Source organism: Canis lupus, chromosome 10 (genome assembly GCF_003254725.2).
Source record: "Canis lupus dingo isolate Sandy chromosome 10, ASM325472v2, whole genome shotgun sequence".
Lineage (NCBI taxonomy): Eukaryota > Metazoa > Chordata > Mammalia > Carnivora > Canidae > Canis > Canis lupus.
In genome coordinates, this window is record NC_064252.1 from 12446110 (window position 1) to 12463440 (window position 17331).

Consider the following 17331-nt stretch of genomic DNA (forward strand, 5'->3'; position numbering starts at 1 on the left):
AATCTTACCCTCCACCATATCTTAGCTACTCACCGATTTAGTCATCATTTGACTTTGCCATAATCAGTAACTTCAGTTTCACTGTAATTTTGTCTATGCTCCCTTGCCACTTCCTGTTTTCCATCCTTCTCTTGTTCTGGCTCCTATAATCATTTGACTCCTTGGGATCTTCAGTCCCTTGATTCTTCTGCCTTTTCACTATTCCTCAACAACCTTCTCTTTCCCTCAGAACTCACTTCCTTTGTACCCAGTTAAATTCTGTGGTCACTCATAATTGCTTAGTTATATATACCCTTGGCTACTTTGCCCCTCTCTTGCTCTTTGTCATGATTGCATGGCAGAAACTACAACCGAAGTTATACTCTGACTTCCATTTTTTACCTCGGCTACTGAGCATGGCTACAGAAAAAAAAACCCAGCTTCACTGCCTGGTCTCACTTTACATTCATGGCCAGGAACCTCAAAAGTGGCCCTTAATTCCGCCACTCGTACTGGCATTCTTTTGTTCTCCTATGCAACTCTCACACTGAATCTCTTCAAACATCTAATTCCACCACCACCCCTCCTTACTCTCAAATGAAGACCTTGCTTTTTTTTCCCTCCTACCCCCAAAGTTTTTATTTAAATTCCAGTTAGATAACAGTGTAATATTAGTTTCAGGTGTAGAATTAAGACCTTGCATTTTTATTTCTACTTGACTAAGAAGGATGAAAATAATCAGAAGAGAATGTCAACTTAGTCCTGCCACCACATCTGTCTACCACTATCTGCACCCACCTTAGCTTGTCTTTATAGTTGATCCATGCTTTCTACATAAAACGTCTCTTGAAAACTCAAGGGCACGGCTCAAACAGTTTTTTATATTTTTGTTGGATCATTTCCATCAACACACAAATGGTGCTATTACTTCCTTTATGTTAAGAATGCCTTCTCTTTATCTAACTTCTTCTGTGAGTTACTGCCCTTATTTCTTTATTCTTATTTCTTGAAGAGCAAAACTCTACAAAAAAGCCATCTTTGAATCTCCCATTTGTCTTCTCCCATTCTCTGTTAAATCCATTTCAGTTGGATTTTGCCTCACCACTTCACTAAAATTTCTCTGTTTTAATGTTATTAAATTCAGTAGTCACTTGTAGAAACTTATCCTCCTTGACCTGTCAGCAGGTTGACATAGTGAATGCATTGCTCCATACGTCTCACTGCTTTTAACGGTTGCCACGCTGGTTTGAATTGCTGTCCTCTCTTGTCTGGGTTACTCCATTAGCCAATCACCAGATGTGCCTGGTTCTCTCTGTGTCCCTCACAGTCTCTTCTTTATTTATGAGTCAGGACAGTCCTTTTTGAATAGGTTGATCCTCTGCTCAATGCTCAGTGAGGGTTTGTGGTTTCATTATGATAAAAAACCTAAAATCTTTATGGGCCTGTTCATCTCTACAGGCATGATCTCCTACCCCCACCTCAACAGCTTCTCCCTTTGTTCAGTTCACTGTGTTCCAGCTTCTGGCCTTCCTGCTATACTTCAGACATGTCCGTCCTGTCTCTGCCTTACTTAACAGTTGCCCCTGCCTACAATAGTCTTTTGCCAGATAATTAGTATGGCTAACTCCCTCATATCTTTCAAATCTTTGTTCAGATCTCATCTTCTAAATGAGACCTAACCTGACTACCTTATTTAATGCAGCTAATCTCCTGTCCCTGCCCCTCCACCAACATAGAATGTTATTTATTATGCAAATTATTTCATCTACCTCTCTCTTACCTATCATCTTCAATCAGAAAATAAGGTACATGTTGTCAGTTACCTTCGTTTTGTTCACTGATGCATCCCAAGCACCTAGAACAGTGTCAGGCATATAATAGGCACTTAGTAAATATTTGGTGAATTTGAACTTTTGCTTTTAATAATTACTGACTTTTTTTTCCTGGCCATATAAATGGGAAAGTAATTTTACTTAGGGCCATGTTATTAATGAACTTAAAGCATTCTGCATTGAAGTTAAATATATATGTAAATATATATACATTTATATATATAGTTTATAACAGGATATATACAATATATGTGTATATATACACCTAGTTAACCTTGCTTCATTTTTCCTGTGTAAGTCATAGTAGACACGTGAAAAGAAATTAGAAAAAGATGCTCATTTTACTTCTAAAGTCATTGTTTTTCCTGATTTCCTGAAATAAAAATAGGAATTTTTTTTCTCTATACTCAGACTTGAGTTTTGGTTTTGTTTTGTTTTGTTTTGTTTTGTTTTGTTTTCTCTCTTATTCAGAAATCTCTACCCCAAATTTGCATCACCCTGGGCATCTTCACCTTGTCGACCTCAAGACATAGGTAGGAAAATTTCTTTGTGTTCAGACCTTTTAAAAATATGTTTTTAACTGAGAATCAGTTAATAAGGCTTTTTTCATTTTATTATCCAGACTTCCATGTTCCATCAGAGTACTTAACGAACATTCACATTAGGGATAAGGTGAGTGTAGTTTATTATTCTCCTCAGTCAGCATGAATGTATCTATTTTTCAGGCACTGTTTTTCAGTTCAGATGGCATAAAATTTTTTGGAATAATTAGCAGTGGTCTCAGGGGTGGCTTTCATGTGTCCATTCAATTGTATAAAACAATTTTATTTCTATTTTTGTTTATCTTAAATATTTTGATAAGATCCTGGTTTATATTTAAAAAACACGGTTTAAAAACAAAACAATGGTAGGACTGGTAAAATATTTCTTAGAGTTATTATTAATAATGGTATAACCATGGTTGATGGGAATAAACAGTTTTGGAAAATTTGGTAAATTTCCTTCTGATATTTTCTTTCATACCCTTATCAATAAAATAATTTTTTTTACAAATATTACAGCGTTTTCAAGAGATCTATATATTTAAAAACTATGACATTTGGCTTCTTACCTAAAATTCTAGTTCTAAAGTAACTATTATCAAATTGCAATTTAAAAAATTTTTTACTCTATAAAAGAAAATGTTAAATACTTTTGTTTATAGGGAAGAACTCAGTGTTCATTTCTGTTAGAAATTGTATCGCTAGATTTTGGCCTTGTGGAAGGATAGAATTTATTTAAAATTACATGTTATACATATGTATATTAATATGTGTAACAATATGTATTATATGTTTATGAATAAATCTGAAATGTATTTTACATATAAAATATATATTAAAGTGATGGTGTTCTGTGTCTGTACCATCCAGTTGTGTGGTCAAATGGTTGTTGATTTTGTGGACAGGCAAGTAAAGAGCTATTTCTCAATGTCTTTTAATACTTGAGTAGATGGAAGACAAGAAGTATGAGATAGAACTAATTTTTTCTTTTGTGGACTGTGTGATTTTTCTGCCATCTCCCCCGTAGGGCTTTTTTGCTCCAATTACCTGAAGGTCCCAGAACCTTTTCTTACTTAGGGCAATTTAAGAAAAACCGATTTAGGAGAATTTGTCACCCTCAGAACTGCTGCTTAAAAGGGGATCATATGACTGGAGAGAAAAAGTATATTCTGAGATTGTAAAATGGTTAAATAAACATTTAGATACAGAATCAGGCAAAGAGAAAAAAGTGTTTTCATTTTGGTGAGCTTTTAAATGAAGGTTTATCCTAATACAAGACTTCAAGACTGTTAAACTCAATGTGCTGTAGTTTGGTTGGCAGTTAATGATTCTGCTTTTTGGAAGGACGTAAGGCAGTCATCTTGTAGTCATCCATTTAAACAAAATAAAGAGCTAGCTCTTTATGATTTTTGTACTTACCGTCTCTGATTTGCTAAAATACATAACCAACTGGTTTGTGAATCCCTGTCAGCTATAAATTCAATAACATTTCTTACAAGTTTTCTATGTATCAGGTAAGGTACATTCCTCTACAGATGTTATCAATTTCATTTACGTTCTTAGCAACCTTACAGGTCTCATTTCTGCATTTTATATGGAAGTTCAGAGACCTTAAATAACTTGGACATGGTCATATTTGTAAGTAATGGAACCGGAACTTGAATATAAGTCCTGCATCTCTGAGCACTGGTTCCACTATTACTACCATGTTGGGTGTTAGTAAGACCTCGAGTAAACCAACATTTGGTCTTGGTTGGAAGTTTTTATATACCTTTTTATCCTATTAGTACATAAAATAGATGTACCAGAAATAATTGTTAAATGACCTCAGTTATTTAAATGATAAAACCCTTCCTTAAAAGCATAACTACCTGCAGAATCATGTAATGACAGTTACCTGCTACAAAGAAAAGAGTTTCTGTTTATCTTTTTACTTGTACTTCAGTGGTAGCAATGTGTTGGGATTGTCAAACTTATTTTACACTTCAGAATAATTGATTTCTCTTTTCCAGCTGGCTGCAATAAAACTTGGCCGATATGGAGAAGACCTGCTCTTCTATCTCTATTACATGAATGGAGGAGACGTATTACAACTTTTAGCTGCAGTAGAGCTGTATGTTCAAAGTATTTTTAAACACTTTTGTATTACAGTGGATCTTGTTTATTCTGAAAGCTTTTCTTTTAAATGATGGTGATAGTTTTTATCTTTCATTCTTAAAGCAGAAATATTTCCATCAAGGAATAGTTTGTTGTTTGTTTTTACAACAGAAAAATAAAGTTAATTTAGATTGAAAGTTGATACTATTATGGTTAATGGTCACTGTATACATAAAAAGAATTACTTCAGATTTAATAATCCTAAATTTGTAAGAAGACAGAATTGACTCATGAATTTGGTGAGTCTAATTTTTATAAATATGTTAAGTATAAGATATGGTTCATAACTGTGGCTCATCTTCTTGTGGAATTACATGTTAATGATGGTGAATTTCATCATTTATTGAACATCTATTTAGAGTATTATATGGGCAAGGCACTGCATACATCTTATGTATTTTTAAGTGTTGATGAAGTCCACATCCCTTATCAGAAGCCTTTTGGCCAACTTAAATATTAGCATTAAGAAGTTGGTCCATTGGATATGTTTTATTCCTGAGCATTTCTGCTTTTACCTGATGCTCTAAGAATAAATTTTTGTCATTGCTCATTTGTCCCATTGGTAATATATTTTGTTGCCATAGACTATTTTATTAATCATGCTTATAGTAAAGTAAATTGTTCTTAAAAATTTATGATGTTATGGGGCACCTGACTAGCTTAGTCGGTAGAGCATGTGACTCTTGATCTTGGAGTCATGAGTGCAAGCCCCAGGGTGGACATAGAGCTTACAAAAAGAAAACTTATGATGTTATGAATGAGAGACCTACTTTTTATAGATTTAAGTATTTTATGATATTCCTAATAACATTTCTATAGATGGACTTGGATCAGATGCTTTTATGTAAAATTCACTGTGTTGATGATAAGCTGTTTTTTATTTCTCTATTGAGAATTTGTTTTCTCCCATGTTTTCCCTTACATTTTTTTGTAACATAGCAATTGTTACCTGTTCTTTTTAATTTATTTATAAGTAAATAAATTCATTTAGTCATTCATCGATCCCATACCGGCAGTTCTGTCTCATATCTTATTTATGCCTAAAAATTACCTCACTGTGTTAGTAGGAAGGTATTTGTTTACATGGAGGTTTGTGCTCCCAGAGATGTTTTTTCTGGTGCATTTACTTCCTTTGGATGTTATTTCCCCAATTTACAAGTGATATAAATCCTCGTTGATTCTTGCATGAATTCTAATGGATATCCTTTGGCTTTTGAGAATTTAGGATCAATGAGATTTGAATAAAACTTAAAAGTAATACATTCATTAAGAATTTTTAAAATGGATATTGTATTTTCAACATAGTTACAAAATTATATGAATTTAAATAGATAAAAAGACTGATTTTGTTCTTATAAAATAATAGAAATAGTTGGTGTTTTTGTTTGTTTTAATAGATTATCTCAATTTCTATTGAATGTTAAGAATGAGAAAGGAGTGAAATTTCTGGAACACAATGTATCTTTATTTGGTCTGCCTAGGTTTTTATCACATTGCTTATAGAGCTTTTAATATCTCGTTATGTTTGCATAAAAAAGTCTCTTCAGTTAAATGAAGATGTATGTATTAAGTAACAAGTGTGATTTCTGGACAAATTAAGAAAGTATTTTCCTGTATTTCACTAGAATTGTATTTAATAACAATAAAAGTCAGGGTAAAAAGCACCTATATTTATGTTTTATGTATAATTATTTTCTGAGAAAATTTTTTTAAAATGTAGAAAATGTTTGGTGTGAGCCACAGGAAAAATTAATTGTCTTTTTCTCTTAAAAATTGAAGTTTTAACCGTGATTGGAGATACCACAAAGAAGAACGAGTATGGATTACCAGGGCACCAGGCATGGAGCCGACAATGAAAACCAATACGTATGAGAGGGGAACATATTACTTCTTTGACTGTCTTAACTGGAGGAAAGTAGCTAAGGTATATTTTTTTCCATGTGCAAATGTGTAAATGTGTAAATCTAGATTTTAAAAAGAAGTATCCTCTTTTATCTGTTTATATTTACTAATACATCCATCCCAATAATGTGCCAGATACCTGCTAATAAGTTTTTTGTCTTCACTTCCTTGGCTTGATTTAAACTCTAGGAGAGTATACGGAAACAACTCAATTCACCCATAGTTAGGAAAATGATTGAACTTGGTAAGAAATTCTGTAATTTTTCACAAGCTTTGGTAACATTTGAAATATTTTTATGTCAGTTCAGTTGTAAAATAAAGATCACCCTCTTGCCATCCCCGTCATGTATTCTTATATTATTTTAAGCAAGTAGGAGATTTTTCTAAAACTGGTATATAAACATAATAAATAGGCTTTTTATAATACTTGCCTCATTGCAAGAAAAATGCTTTTTATTTGCAAGTGATATAAAGAAAGAAAATTCTAAGTAGTAACCATGATTGTTCCTATGACTACTAAGCTGAATATTGGAGGGAGGCGGGCTGTGGAAAAGTTGCTGTTTATGTTTTGGTTTGCAACTTTTCCTTACAAAAACACCTAACAAAGACCCATCTGCGAAATTTTCATCAGTGTCGTAACAGATTTCACATTTGTATGTAGTATTTTATGTATACATTTAGTCTACCTAGTAGAGAATGTAACAAGTGTTGTCATTTCATTACTCCAGGATTTCTCTGAATGCCTTTTCCATTGAGGATCCTTAGGATTAAAAACTAAAGAGGTAGTTTTATTTGTTCTCAATAAATTTAAATAGAAGAAAACTATTTCTTCGTAGTTCATTGGATGATTCTTTAGCTGTCGGCTTGGGCTTCTTTTTTTTATCTTTTGAATTAACTTCAATAAATTAATATGGGAAAATTTTTAACAAGACAGTCTGAAATGGTTACCAGATCTTTATCGCAAAGATGTTTTATATCACAAGATTTCATGGAAAACTTGAAAAAAGATAGAAAAACATGAGCCCAACTAAAAACACCAGACCAGGCACATACAAAAGGTTAAATCTTTTTTTATTACTATTTTTGGGTGTCAATGGTAAATGTCTGTCCATCTGAAACCAAGTCCATATACCACAATACTGTATTCAAGTTATTTTAACAATTAATACACATATCTTGATTTCAAAAGGTAGATCCACGATCTCACCTTTTAAGTAGAAATAATTACTTCCATTACAAATAGCACAAGACACATTGTGTGTTACCTGTTAAGATGTATAGTGTAGTAGAAAGCAATAACTTGTATCATAGATTTGAATTTAACTCCTGTTTTGGCTGTTTATGTTTTGACCATATGCAAGTTTCTTTTCCATGCCTGTTTCCTTCTCTTTTCAATTGAAATCATATTTGCTTCTAGATTGTCATGAAGATTAAATGAGATTTTATACACCCACACACACATTTGCACGTGTGCACACACACTGAGCACAGTGCTTTGTACATATCGGGTATTTTATACATGGGAGTAGTTGTGGTAGTTTGTTGCTGTTTTTATTGTTGTTATTACAGCTAATTACTCTTCAAAGATGGAAAAATTATAACTGTTGTTAGGTCAGGTCAGTGGTTCTCAAACTTTAGCTTCCATCAGAATTACCTGTCAGCTTTATTAAAAAAATAGGTTGCTGAGTCATACCTCTATTGTTTATGATTTAATAAGTCTATGATGGGACCTGAGGATTTCCATTTCTTACAAGTTCCTAAGTGATGCCAATGATTTAGCTCGTCTTTAGAGCCATACTTGGAGAACTTCTCAGTCATTTGAGTATACAGGAAAGAAAAATGTATCTTTGGAGGGGAAAAGAGTCCGTTAGTAAATAACTGACGTTTTCTCCATTCTCTGTGAAGCTTTTTGATCAATATCACTTTAAGTTATTCCATACTTCTATATGCAAAAATGAATGGATGTTTGGAGTAGATTGATGTATCACTTTAGTTAACTTTTAGTTCAATATATATGACAGATCTTCCTATGTGAAAAAAAGTTTTCCCACAAAATTAAATATTCAGAAGCAACTTAAACATTAATAGGCCTGTTTTACTTTTCCATCAAAAAGAATTCCCCAGTCAAGTAAATGTCATTTTAAAGAAAAGCATGTGTGTATGCGCACATGTGTGTAAATATGTAGTGTGCGTATATAAAGTAATTTTACCCAGATTTATCTGATGATCTGTACAGTTGAACTTTTGTCTTCTTAACCTTTTACCTTTATAATTTTTAGCTCTGAAGTTGGAAAATAAAATTTGAGAAATACCATAAAACTGTTTCTTTAAGAAATCTCTCTTGAAGTAATTGCTGGCCACTGGTACTGACACTTTTCATCAAAATAATTTCCTAACAATGAAAGCATACAAGATTATTGGTTTAAGTATTATACGGAGCTCACTTCTTTGTTATATTAAAATACAGATTCATGAACTTAAAACTTTTAAGTTGTATTCACAGAATAAACTTTTCCCAATGGCTTCTGGTTTTTTTGTTTGTTTTAAAGATGTTTTCAGTGTTTTCTCAGAAATTGTTTAGGAGTTAAGTTCAATTTATAATGTATTAACAGAGTTTATCAAACTACAGATAATCCCTTAAAAGGCCATATCCCAAGTTAACCTCAGAGTTTCTACCTGTAAAGTGGGTGTGGTTTACTACTCACAGGTAAAGAACATGAATTATTAAGTAACTTCAACTTACTGTAAGAAGTGTGCAGTCTGAATTAGTATTATAAGTAATAGCTTGATGTTATCATTTTGTCTTTGAAAAGTATTGACCTGATCTAGAATGTAATTAGGTCTCCATTTCACAGTGTCTTATAGGAGTTTTTTCTGTATTGCAAATACTTAATATTTTCAGAGAATTTAAGAATTGTTAGAAATTCAATGATTTAAATTGGAAGTATTTTTTACCCCTAAAAATTAGGATCTACCCTATTATTCATTTATAGTGGTTTTTTTTTTTTTTTTTTTTTAAGATTTTATTTATTCATGAGAGACAGAGAGGCGGAGACACAGGCAGAGGGAGAAGCAGGCTCTGGGCCGAAGGCCACACTAAACCACTGAGCCACCCAGGCTGCCCTCATTTAAAGTGCTTTTTATGTCAGTAATGTGTACATAAAAGTTTTGACATTGTTTATTCTTCCCTTTTAGTCTTGTCAGCAGGCTATGTGGTCTACTCTATGTAATTTAACTAGAATTACTCAGTATCTCATTAATTTAAAAATAGTGGTCATTCAGGTTGTACATGTATTCTTAATTAAGTGTAGAATTTTTAAAATAATTTCATCCACAGAATCTTCAGGTGATGGAAGCTACTCTATGATCAGTAACTTTCTCATACTAAAGACTTAAAAATTGAAGAATTCTTTCAGCCTGACTTTACCTTGTGGATCCAGCAGTGAATAGGATTTCTATTAATGCTTAGAATTTTTTTTTAATTTATTTTTTATTGGTGTTCAATTTACTAACATACAGAATAACCCCCAGTGCCCGTCACCCATTCACTCCCACCCCCCGCCCTCCTCCCCTTCTACCACCCCTAGTTCGTTTCCCAGAGTTAGCAGTCTTTACGTTCTGTCTCCCTTTCTGATATTTCCCACACATTTTTTCTCCCTTCCCTTATATTCCCTTTCAATATTATTTATATTCCCCAAATGAATGAGAACATATAATGTTTGTCCTTCTCCGACTGACTTACTTCACTCAGCAGAATTTTTTATAATATCACAGGTGGATGGAAATGTGATTTTTTTTCCCCATTAGATACACATTAGTGTTTATACTTTAATCAATAATATGTACTTTTCTTCAAAGCAGTAAAAATTATTTCTAGTAAGTATAAGATAGTTGGCAACTTCCTAAAATTTGGAGGATTAATCTTTTTTTTTTTTTTTAATTTTTATTTATTTATGATAGTCACAGAGAGAGAGAGAGAGAGAGGCAGAGACACAGGCAGAGGGAGAAGCAGGCTCCATGCACCGGGAGCCTGACGTGGGATTCGATCCCGGGTCTCCAGGATCGCGCCCTGGGCCAAAGGCAGGCGCTAAACCACTGCGCCACCCAGGGATCCCTGGAGGATTAATCTTAAAGAGAAAGCCAGCATTTTTGAGAATTTGAGAAAATATTCCTCCAGTGTATATTTCTCTGTCATTCAGTCAGTGATGACATTAATGTTTTTGTAAAAATTTCATTTGATCATCTGAATCCAGTACATGTATTTCAGTTCTGCGTATAGTGACCTTTTGAAAATGTGTAGCCTAATATGATTAATAGAAAAACTCAGATTTAAGAGTGGTTTTAAAGAAGTATCTAAAGCTCTTTTTCACCTTTTTAAATCATTAAACTGTAATATTTTGTTCCTAAAACAAATGATAAAAGCTTGTGTTTATTAATTCATCAGCCATTAATTACACACTTGCTAGGGGCATGGCACTATTCTAGGCAGTATGTAATGGTCTACAAAACCTCTTTTTGTCCCTACTGATGATACAGAGGTTGTGTGTGTACATATAACGAAAGTGTACAAGAGGTGTTACCAATAATCAAAAAGCTAGAGAACAAAGAGATACCAGTATATACTGTTAAGATTCATATATTTTAAAAAGAATAAAAACACATAGAAAACCAAAACAAAGATGAAAAAAAAAAGGAAGACAAAATTTAACTTAATTTCTGAATGTGATATATGAGCTTTTAAATTATACTAAGACATTTATTATGCTCCCTAGGTTTAAACTGACCTTCCTAGGGGTGAAAAATATGTGCATTGGTCAAATTACTCTAGTTTAAATTCCTATAATACTGTGTAGTTCACCAATGTATAATACAGACAGGATAACTGAACAGGATTTATGTAACCTAGTGGGGCCTATGATTTGTTACAGTTACAAATAGACATTTCCCCCCTGCAACTACACATATTTGATTTCTAAATTGCCAATTTTAATTTCTAAAGAGTAATATATAACAATATTTTCTTCACTCATTTTGATACTTTTTTTTTTTTTCATTTTGATATTCTTAAGCCAGACAATAAATTGTTTTTAAAACTTAGGGGTAGGAAGAGAGAGAGTGGTGCCTACACAGTGCATTAGCTGGGTGATGGTGATTCTAGAGTTTGTTAGTTTTAATGATGAGCACGTAACCCATGTGCCTTAGTTAACTCTGTCCTATAAAGTAAACCTTTTTAGATTAAGGTCATTATAGTGTCCCTTATTTAAGAACATTTGTCAGAACTAAATTTTTTGAACATTTCTGCATAAGGGATGTAATGAAGTAAATTTATTTGGATCTTGCACTAGAACTATTAAAAATAATGTGTTAACACCAGAAAGTCATGGGCTTTGGTGCCACAAAGGTCAGGATCATCCTAATCCTTGATCTTCCATTTACGGAATGATTTGAGCAGGTTACCTAGGAGCCTCACTTCTTCAGGTGCAAAATGAAGATATTGATACTTATTTTACAGAGTCATCGGAAAGATTAGAATAAAATTAGCTGTGTCTCTAGTTTGGGCACCTCTTAACTAGGTTTTCAGTTGTAATATTCTTAAATTTTAAAGACTTGGTTTTAGATCTTAAAATTTAATCATTATGACCTAAGTTTTTTTTTTTTTTTTTCTTAAGTTTTCATTTTACTTTAATACTGGGACTATCCATTTTAATTTTTGGGGGGTGGGGGGTGACGACTATCCATTTTAGAATCCATTTGAAACAAGATAGACATGGCAAAGTATGTTAGCCCATAGTGCTAACTACTGGTTGGCTTTTTAAAATACATAGTATATATTGAGGTTCATAAATTTTTAAACGGGATTGATTTAGTTTGTACTATAATTGAATTCAAATTATAGAATTAGTGATTTTAGAACCTCTTGCTTTTTGGATTTGCAAAGGTATGTTCTTTGTTTCCTTTTTTTTTTTTTTTAAGATTTTATTTATTTCTGCATGAGAGACACAGAGGCAGAGACCCAGGCAGAGGGAGAAGCAGGCTCCATGCAGGGAGCCTGATGTGGGACTCAATCCCGGGACCCCCGGAGTCATGCCCTGAGCCAAAGGCAGACGCTCAACCACTGAGCCACCCCAGGCGTCCCAGTTTTTTGTTTCTTTAAAATGCAGAATTATCTTCTGCATCTCTCATGATCTTAAGTTTCATCATGAAGAAATTACTTCACCGTTCTTAAGTTTTAAAACTCTTATGAAGTTCATGTATTTTGAAAGTTTAATTAAAATGAGTTGTATAGTGTTCAGATGTGCTTAACAGCACATCTGTCTATTTTGAGTGGCAGTTATATCTTTTCAGTGTTGTAGATTGGGAAGTCTGGAGATATGGGAGTTCATTGTATTCTCCAGATTTAATAAGGTTAGCATAGTCTTATATGTTTGCTTTATTTTTAAAAAGTAGGTGTAATAATTACAAATTGGAAAAACTATTTTGGGGAAAAGGAATTTATTTTTTTATGTCATTGAAGGTTGGCTTTTAAGTATCCTGTAATTTTTATTACAGTGCTTTTTATTAACAATATAGTAATTGCTGCTCAGACTTTAACTTTTGAGCAAAAAAGTGCCTAGTTTCAATGGTTATAAAGTAGATGTTCATGAGTAGTCTTTTACACAGAAAATCTGTATTTTTGCATTTATTAGCTAGAAGCTACAGCACATAACTTTTCTTCAAGCTGTATTTTAGTTAGAGGGAAAGAAGTTGGTGCATCTGTGTTTGTGTTCATTCTCCTACATGTAGGTATTTTGTTCATCTAGTAAAATATGTTTTGACAAAAATTTGAGATCAGAGGGAGAGGAAATCATCTAAATTCTTAAATTTGGTTTTATAGGAGTTTCATCTGGAATACGACAAATTAGAAGAACGGCCTCACCTGCCATCCACCTTCAACTACAACCCTGCTCAGCAAGCCTTCTAAAAAAAAAAAAAAAAAAAAAAAAGACTTCCCTTTTCTTGGGGTATGGCTGTCTCAGCACAATACTCAACATAACTGCAGAACTGATGTGGCTCAGGCACCCTGGTTTTAATTCCTTGAGGATCTGGCAATTGGCTTATGCAAAGGGTCACCATTTGAGGTCCTGCCTTACTAATTATGTGCTGCCCAACAACTAAATTTGTAATTTGTTTTTCTCTAGTTCAAGCAGGGTCTGAATTTTTTTCATTTATTTTCTTTTTTTTGCCAGCAGACAGACTTGGGTCTGTAAAGACAAGCAAGTACACTGACAGAAGTTTACCATTTAGTTTCTAAAATGTAAAAAAGAAAACCCACAAAAGACTCAACAGAATTAGACCGCAAAATTTGCATTGTTCATTGTAGCACTATTGGTAATAAAATAACAAATGTTTGTGCATTTTTATGTGAAGATCCTTCTCGTATTTCATTTGGAAAGATGAGCAAGGTCTGCTTCCTTCATTTTACTTCCCCTTCTGTTTTTGAAAGGCAGTTTCGCCAAGCTTAACGCAAGAATATCTGACTGTTTAGAAGAAAGATATTGCCACAATCTCTGGATGGTTTCCAGGGTTGTGTTATTACTGAGCTTCATCTTTCCAGAATGAGCAAAACACTGTCCAGTCTTTGTTACGATTTTGTAATAAATGTGTACATTTTTTTTAAATTTTTGGACATCACATGAATAAAGGTATGTATGTACGAATGTGTATATATTATATATATGACATCTATTTTGGAAAATGTTTGCCCTGCTGTACCTCATTTTTAGGAGGTGTGCATGGATGCAATATATGAAAATGGGACATTCTGGAACTGCTGGTCAGGGGACTTTGTCGCCCTGTGCACTAAAGGGCCAGATTTTCAGCAGCCAAGGACATCCATACCCAAGTGAATGTGATGGGACTTAAAGAAGTGAACTGAGACAATTCACTCTGGCTGTTTGAACAGCAGCGTTTCATAGGAAGAGAAAAAAAAAAGATCAATCTTGTATTTTCTGACCACATAAAGGCTTCTTCTCTTTGTAATAAAGTAGAAAAGCTCTCCTCACTGCAGTGTTGACTTTGATTTGAAATTGTGAAATTATTTCTGCAACATGAAAAATAGACCCCCTAAGACCTTCAAGTTTTACAAAGCATCTAAATGAAATGGTGTGATTATACAATTTAAAACTTAGTCTTTTTTTTCAGCTTTTGACAAGTAGTTTGATGGAACCATACATCATTTTACTTGTAGATTAAAAATGGAGATGTATTTTTAGTTATTAACTGAGTCAAAAGAGAAATTAATTTTTAATAATTATGGCTGCATTAGAAATAAAACTTCCTGAACACTCATGGAACCCAGTCAAAATACGTTTGTGAGAAATTTATGAGACAAAACTTGATAAACCTTTGGGATTTATCTTTAAGAAGTAATACGCAAGTTAAGGTAAGCCAAAAACAGGGATGAGGGTAGACTTTACCTCCGGTTTGCTGGCCTGGATATTTCACATTTACAAGTTGATGGATACTTTTTCATCTAATGGCAAATACTGTATTTAAAAATGTCTAAAGACTGAAGCTACAAACACTAGAGATAGTAAAAAAGGCAGTGAGTTTTGATTTTCTAAATTTTCATTTTTAACCTATTTTTCTATGGAGAGTGAAAGTTTGTTGACATTTACCAAATCATGTTTGAAAATGAAACATGTATGACATTGCTGTGTTTGTGTATCAGGAATATGAAATAACTTTAAGATTTACCTTTTTCTATGTATTTTGAGATAATGGAGAAACTGACATAAAAATATCAGGATTTTTTTAACCTTTCAGATTTAAACCAAAGCATCTCCTCTATAAGAAAGATGGCACTTATATAATTGTAGTTTTAATAACTGTTGTGCACAAAACCTTCTCACATATTTGACACAAACCAGAATCAAATCCTAGACATTGATTTCTTTAAAAAAAAAAAAAAAAAAGCATTACAGTTTTTCACAATAATTGACTTTGTAAAGTGTAACTTTTCCTACAAAACCATCAAACAGTTAAAAAGAAAAGGGAAGAGATCTTTATTTTTATGAATACAAACATAACAGTATAAAGTGTCACCATGATCATGATTGGTACTTTTGTGAATGACTCAAAAAAACCCAAGAGCGTTCCTATGAGGTGGTTTGTTGTCTTGACTCTAGTTGTTTGTTTAATGGCCACTTAGAAAGTTTTAAGTGCACACTCTTGCAGTTTCTAAGTTCTTTTTACCCTGAATCATCAAAATGAGAAAACTCTTGCATGTAAACCAGTTTTTTATAACTTGTTAATATCCGAAATTACCATGCTCTTGACTTCAAATCCAAGTTTTAAAAGTCTATTTGAAATCTTTAAAGTACTATATTAAACTCTTTAATATAACACACTGTTATATTCTTTGGTTTTATAACTTGTGGTTATACATGTACAGAAGTTGACCTGAACTAATATTTCACATTTTCTCTCTTAAGTTTAATTCTGTTAAATTTTCCCTATATAACTAGTGACATAGATGTGTACGTTGTTAAGTAATTTTTGTGATTATACTATAATTGGCTCTGGGAGTAAAAAGTTATTTAGTTACAAAAGAAAGTCCTTTCACCCAGTTTCAAATATATATTCTATGCTTCTTGTGGTGATACTATAATTTATATGATAAATCTCCATCTTCAGGGATTTTTTTTCACTGCACAAAGTTTTCCTTAGATATAAAAAATTTTAAGAACTGAGAAGTTTATTTGAATTCTTACAGTATAATATAAAGCCAACCACTTAACTGGTCTTTTCCTTTTTGCCACTGAACTTGGTACACCGTAGGTGCTTAATAAATACATGTTGACTGAATGGTATAAATTGACATTTCAATTTGAAAATAAAATGTACAAATTAAAGCATTGGGCTTTGAAATAATTTACAATTTTTTTGCTGTAATTTCATTTTCAAAATTCTTTTTAAAGCATTTTCAATTAACTTTCAAAACTGTCAAATTTTTTCCCACTCTACCCTTTCCCTAGTTGATCCTTCCTCTGAATCCGTCATTCAAAAAACAGATCTTCCATTCTGTTACACCCAGTGCTTGTAAAATACAGAGCATCTGAGCGCACCTGCAAAGAAGGGCACATTTAACTTCAAATTTGCTTACGAGCATCAATTTTGCAGATTATTAAAAACCTAAATGTGCCCGGGCAGAAAAGGGATGTCCATATTTAATGTTCCCTTAACCATAGTTTGTGTAGCTAAAAAGAAGACCTAGGAATACCTGCTAATTGATTCCATTAAGACAGTCTGTGGATAAAGCCAGACTCTTATCTCAATGTCTTTTTAAAAGCTAGGTCCTAACGGCACATCAGAAAGCTCTTTATTTGCCATTAGCATGGGCAGTGAATTGGATCATATCGTGAATACATGACAGATCTAGGAGATGAAGCGAATAAACGGGGCACGTCAAAATTGGGATGTAAATCTAACCCAGTAATTTTGTGTGTTGAGTTGCATCAAATAGGATACACCGAGTCCAGATCATTGCTTTACCACTTTGGTTACTAAAAGAATAAAGGATGGTGGAATGTAACATGTCTTAAGAGTGGCTCATAATGTAGATCAATGCAAATTGTAACTATTGCCCAAAATACTGATAAAATTTTCTGCTACATTAAAAGTATAGTGCTCAGAACAAGGTAGGAAGTCTCCTGTATTTCAAGAGCTGCCCTGACTGGGGAAGGCAGAAGAAAAGGGTTTAGCGTGCCTGCTAGCTGCCAAGCTATACCAAGTGTTTTACATGCATCATTGTGTCCTGTCTTTAGCATAGCATTATAAGGTAGGTTTTAGTATCCTCATCTTACATTACATTTAAAATACACACCCCACCCCACCCCACCCCTGCCGTCCCAAACCCGGAAGTCAGAAAGATTAGCATT

General features: G+C 33.2%; 1 protein-coding gene across 6 annotated transcripts in view; it reads left to right on the forward strand.

The window, feature by feature from the left end:
• CNOT2 (CCR4-NOT transcription complex subunit 2) overlaps window positions 1–14453 on the forward strand; it is a 116276-nt gene extending 101823 nt beyond the window's left edge. For 5 of the 6 annotated variants that reach the window (XM_025476603.3, XM_025476607.3, XM_025476602.3 and 2 more), the window contains 5 exons: window positions 2283–2344; window positions 2434–2483; window positions 4366–4466; window positions 6290–6434; window positions 13287–14453. In XM_025476603.3, the coding sequence (XP_025332388.3) occupies window positions 2283–2344; window positions 2434–2483; window positions 4366–4466; window positions 6290–6434; window positions 13287–13373 (445 nt within the window). In that variant the 3' untranslated portion in view covers window positions 13374–14453. Of the gene's footprint in view, window positions 1–2282; window positions 2345–2433; window positions 2484–4365; window positions 4467–6289; window positions 6435–7140; window positions 7195–13286 lie in introns of all 6 variants that reach the window. The other variant, XM_035721737.2, reaches the window with a different exon arrangement.
• Window positions 14454–17331: the final 2878 nt, after the last annotated feature.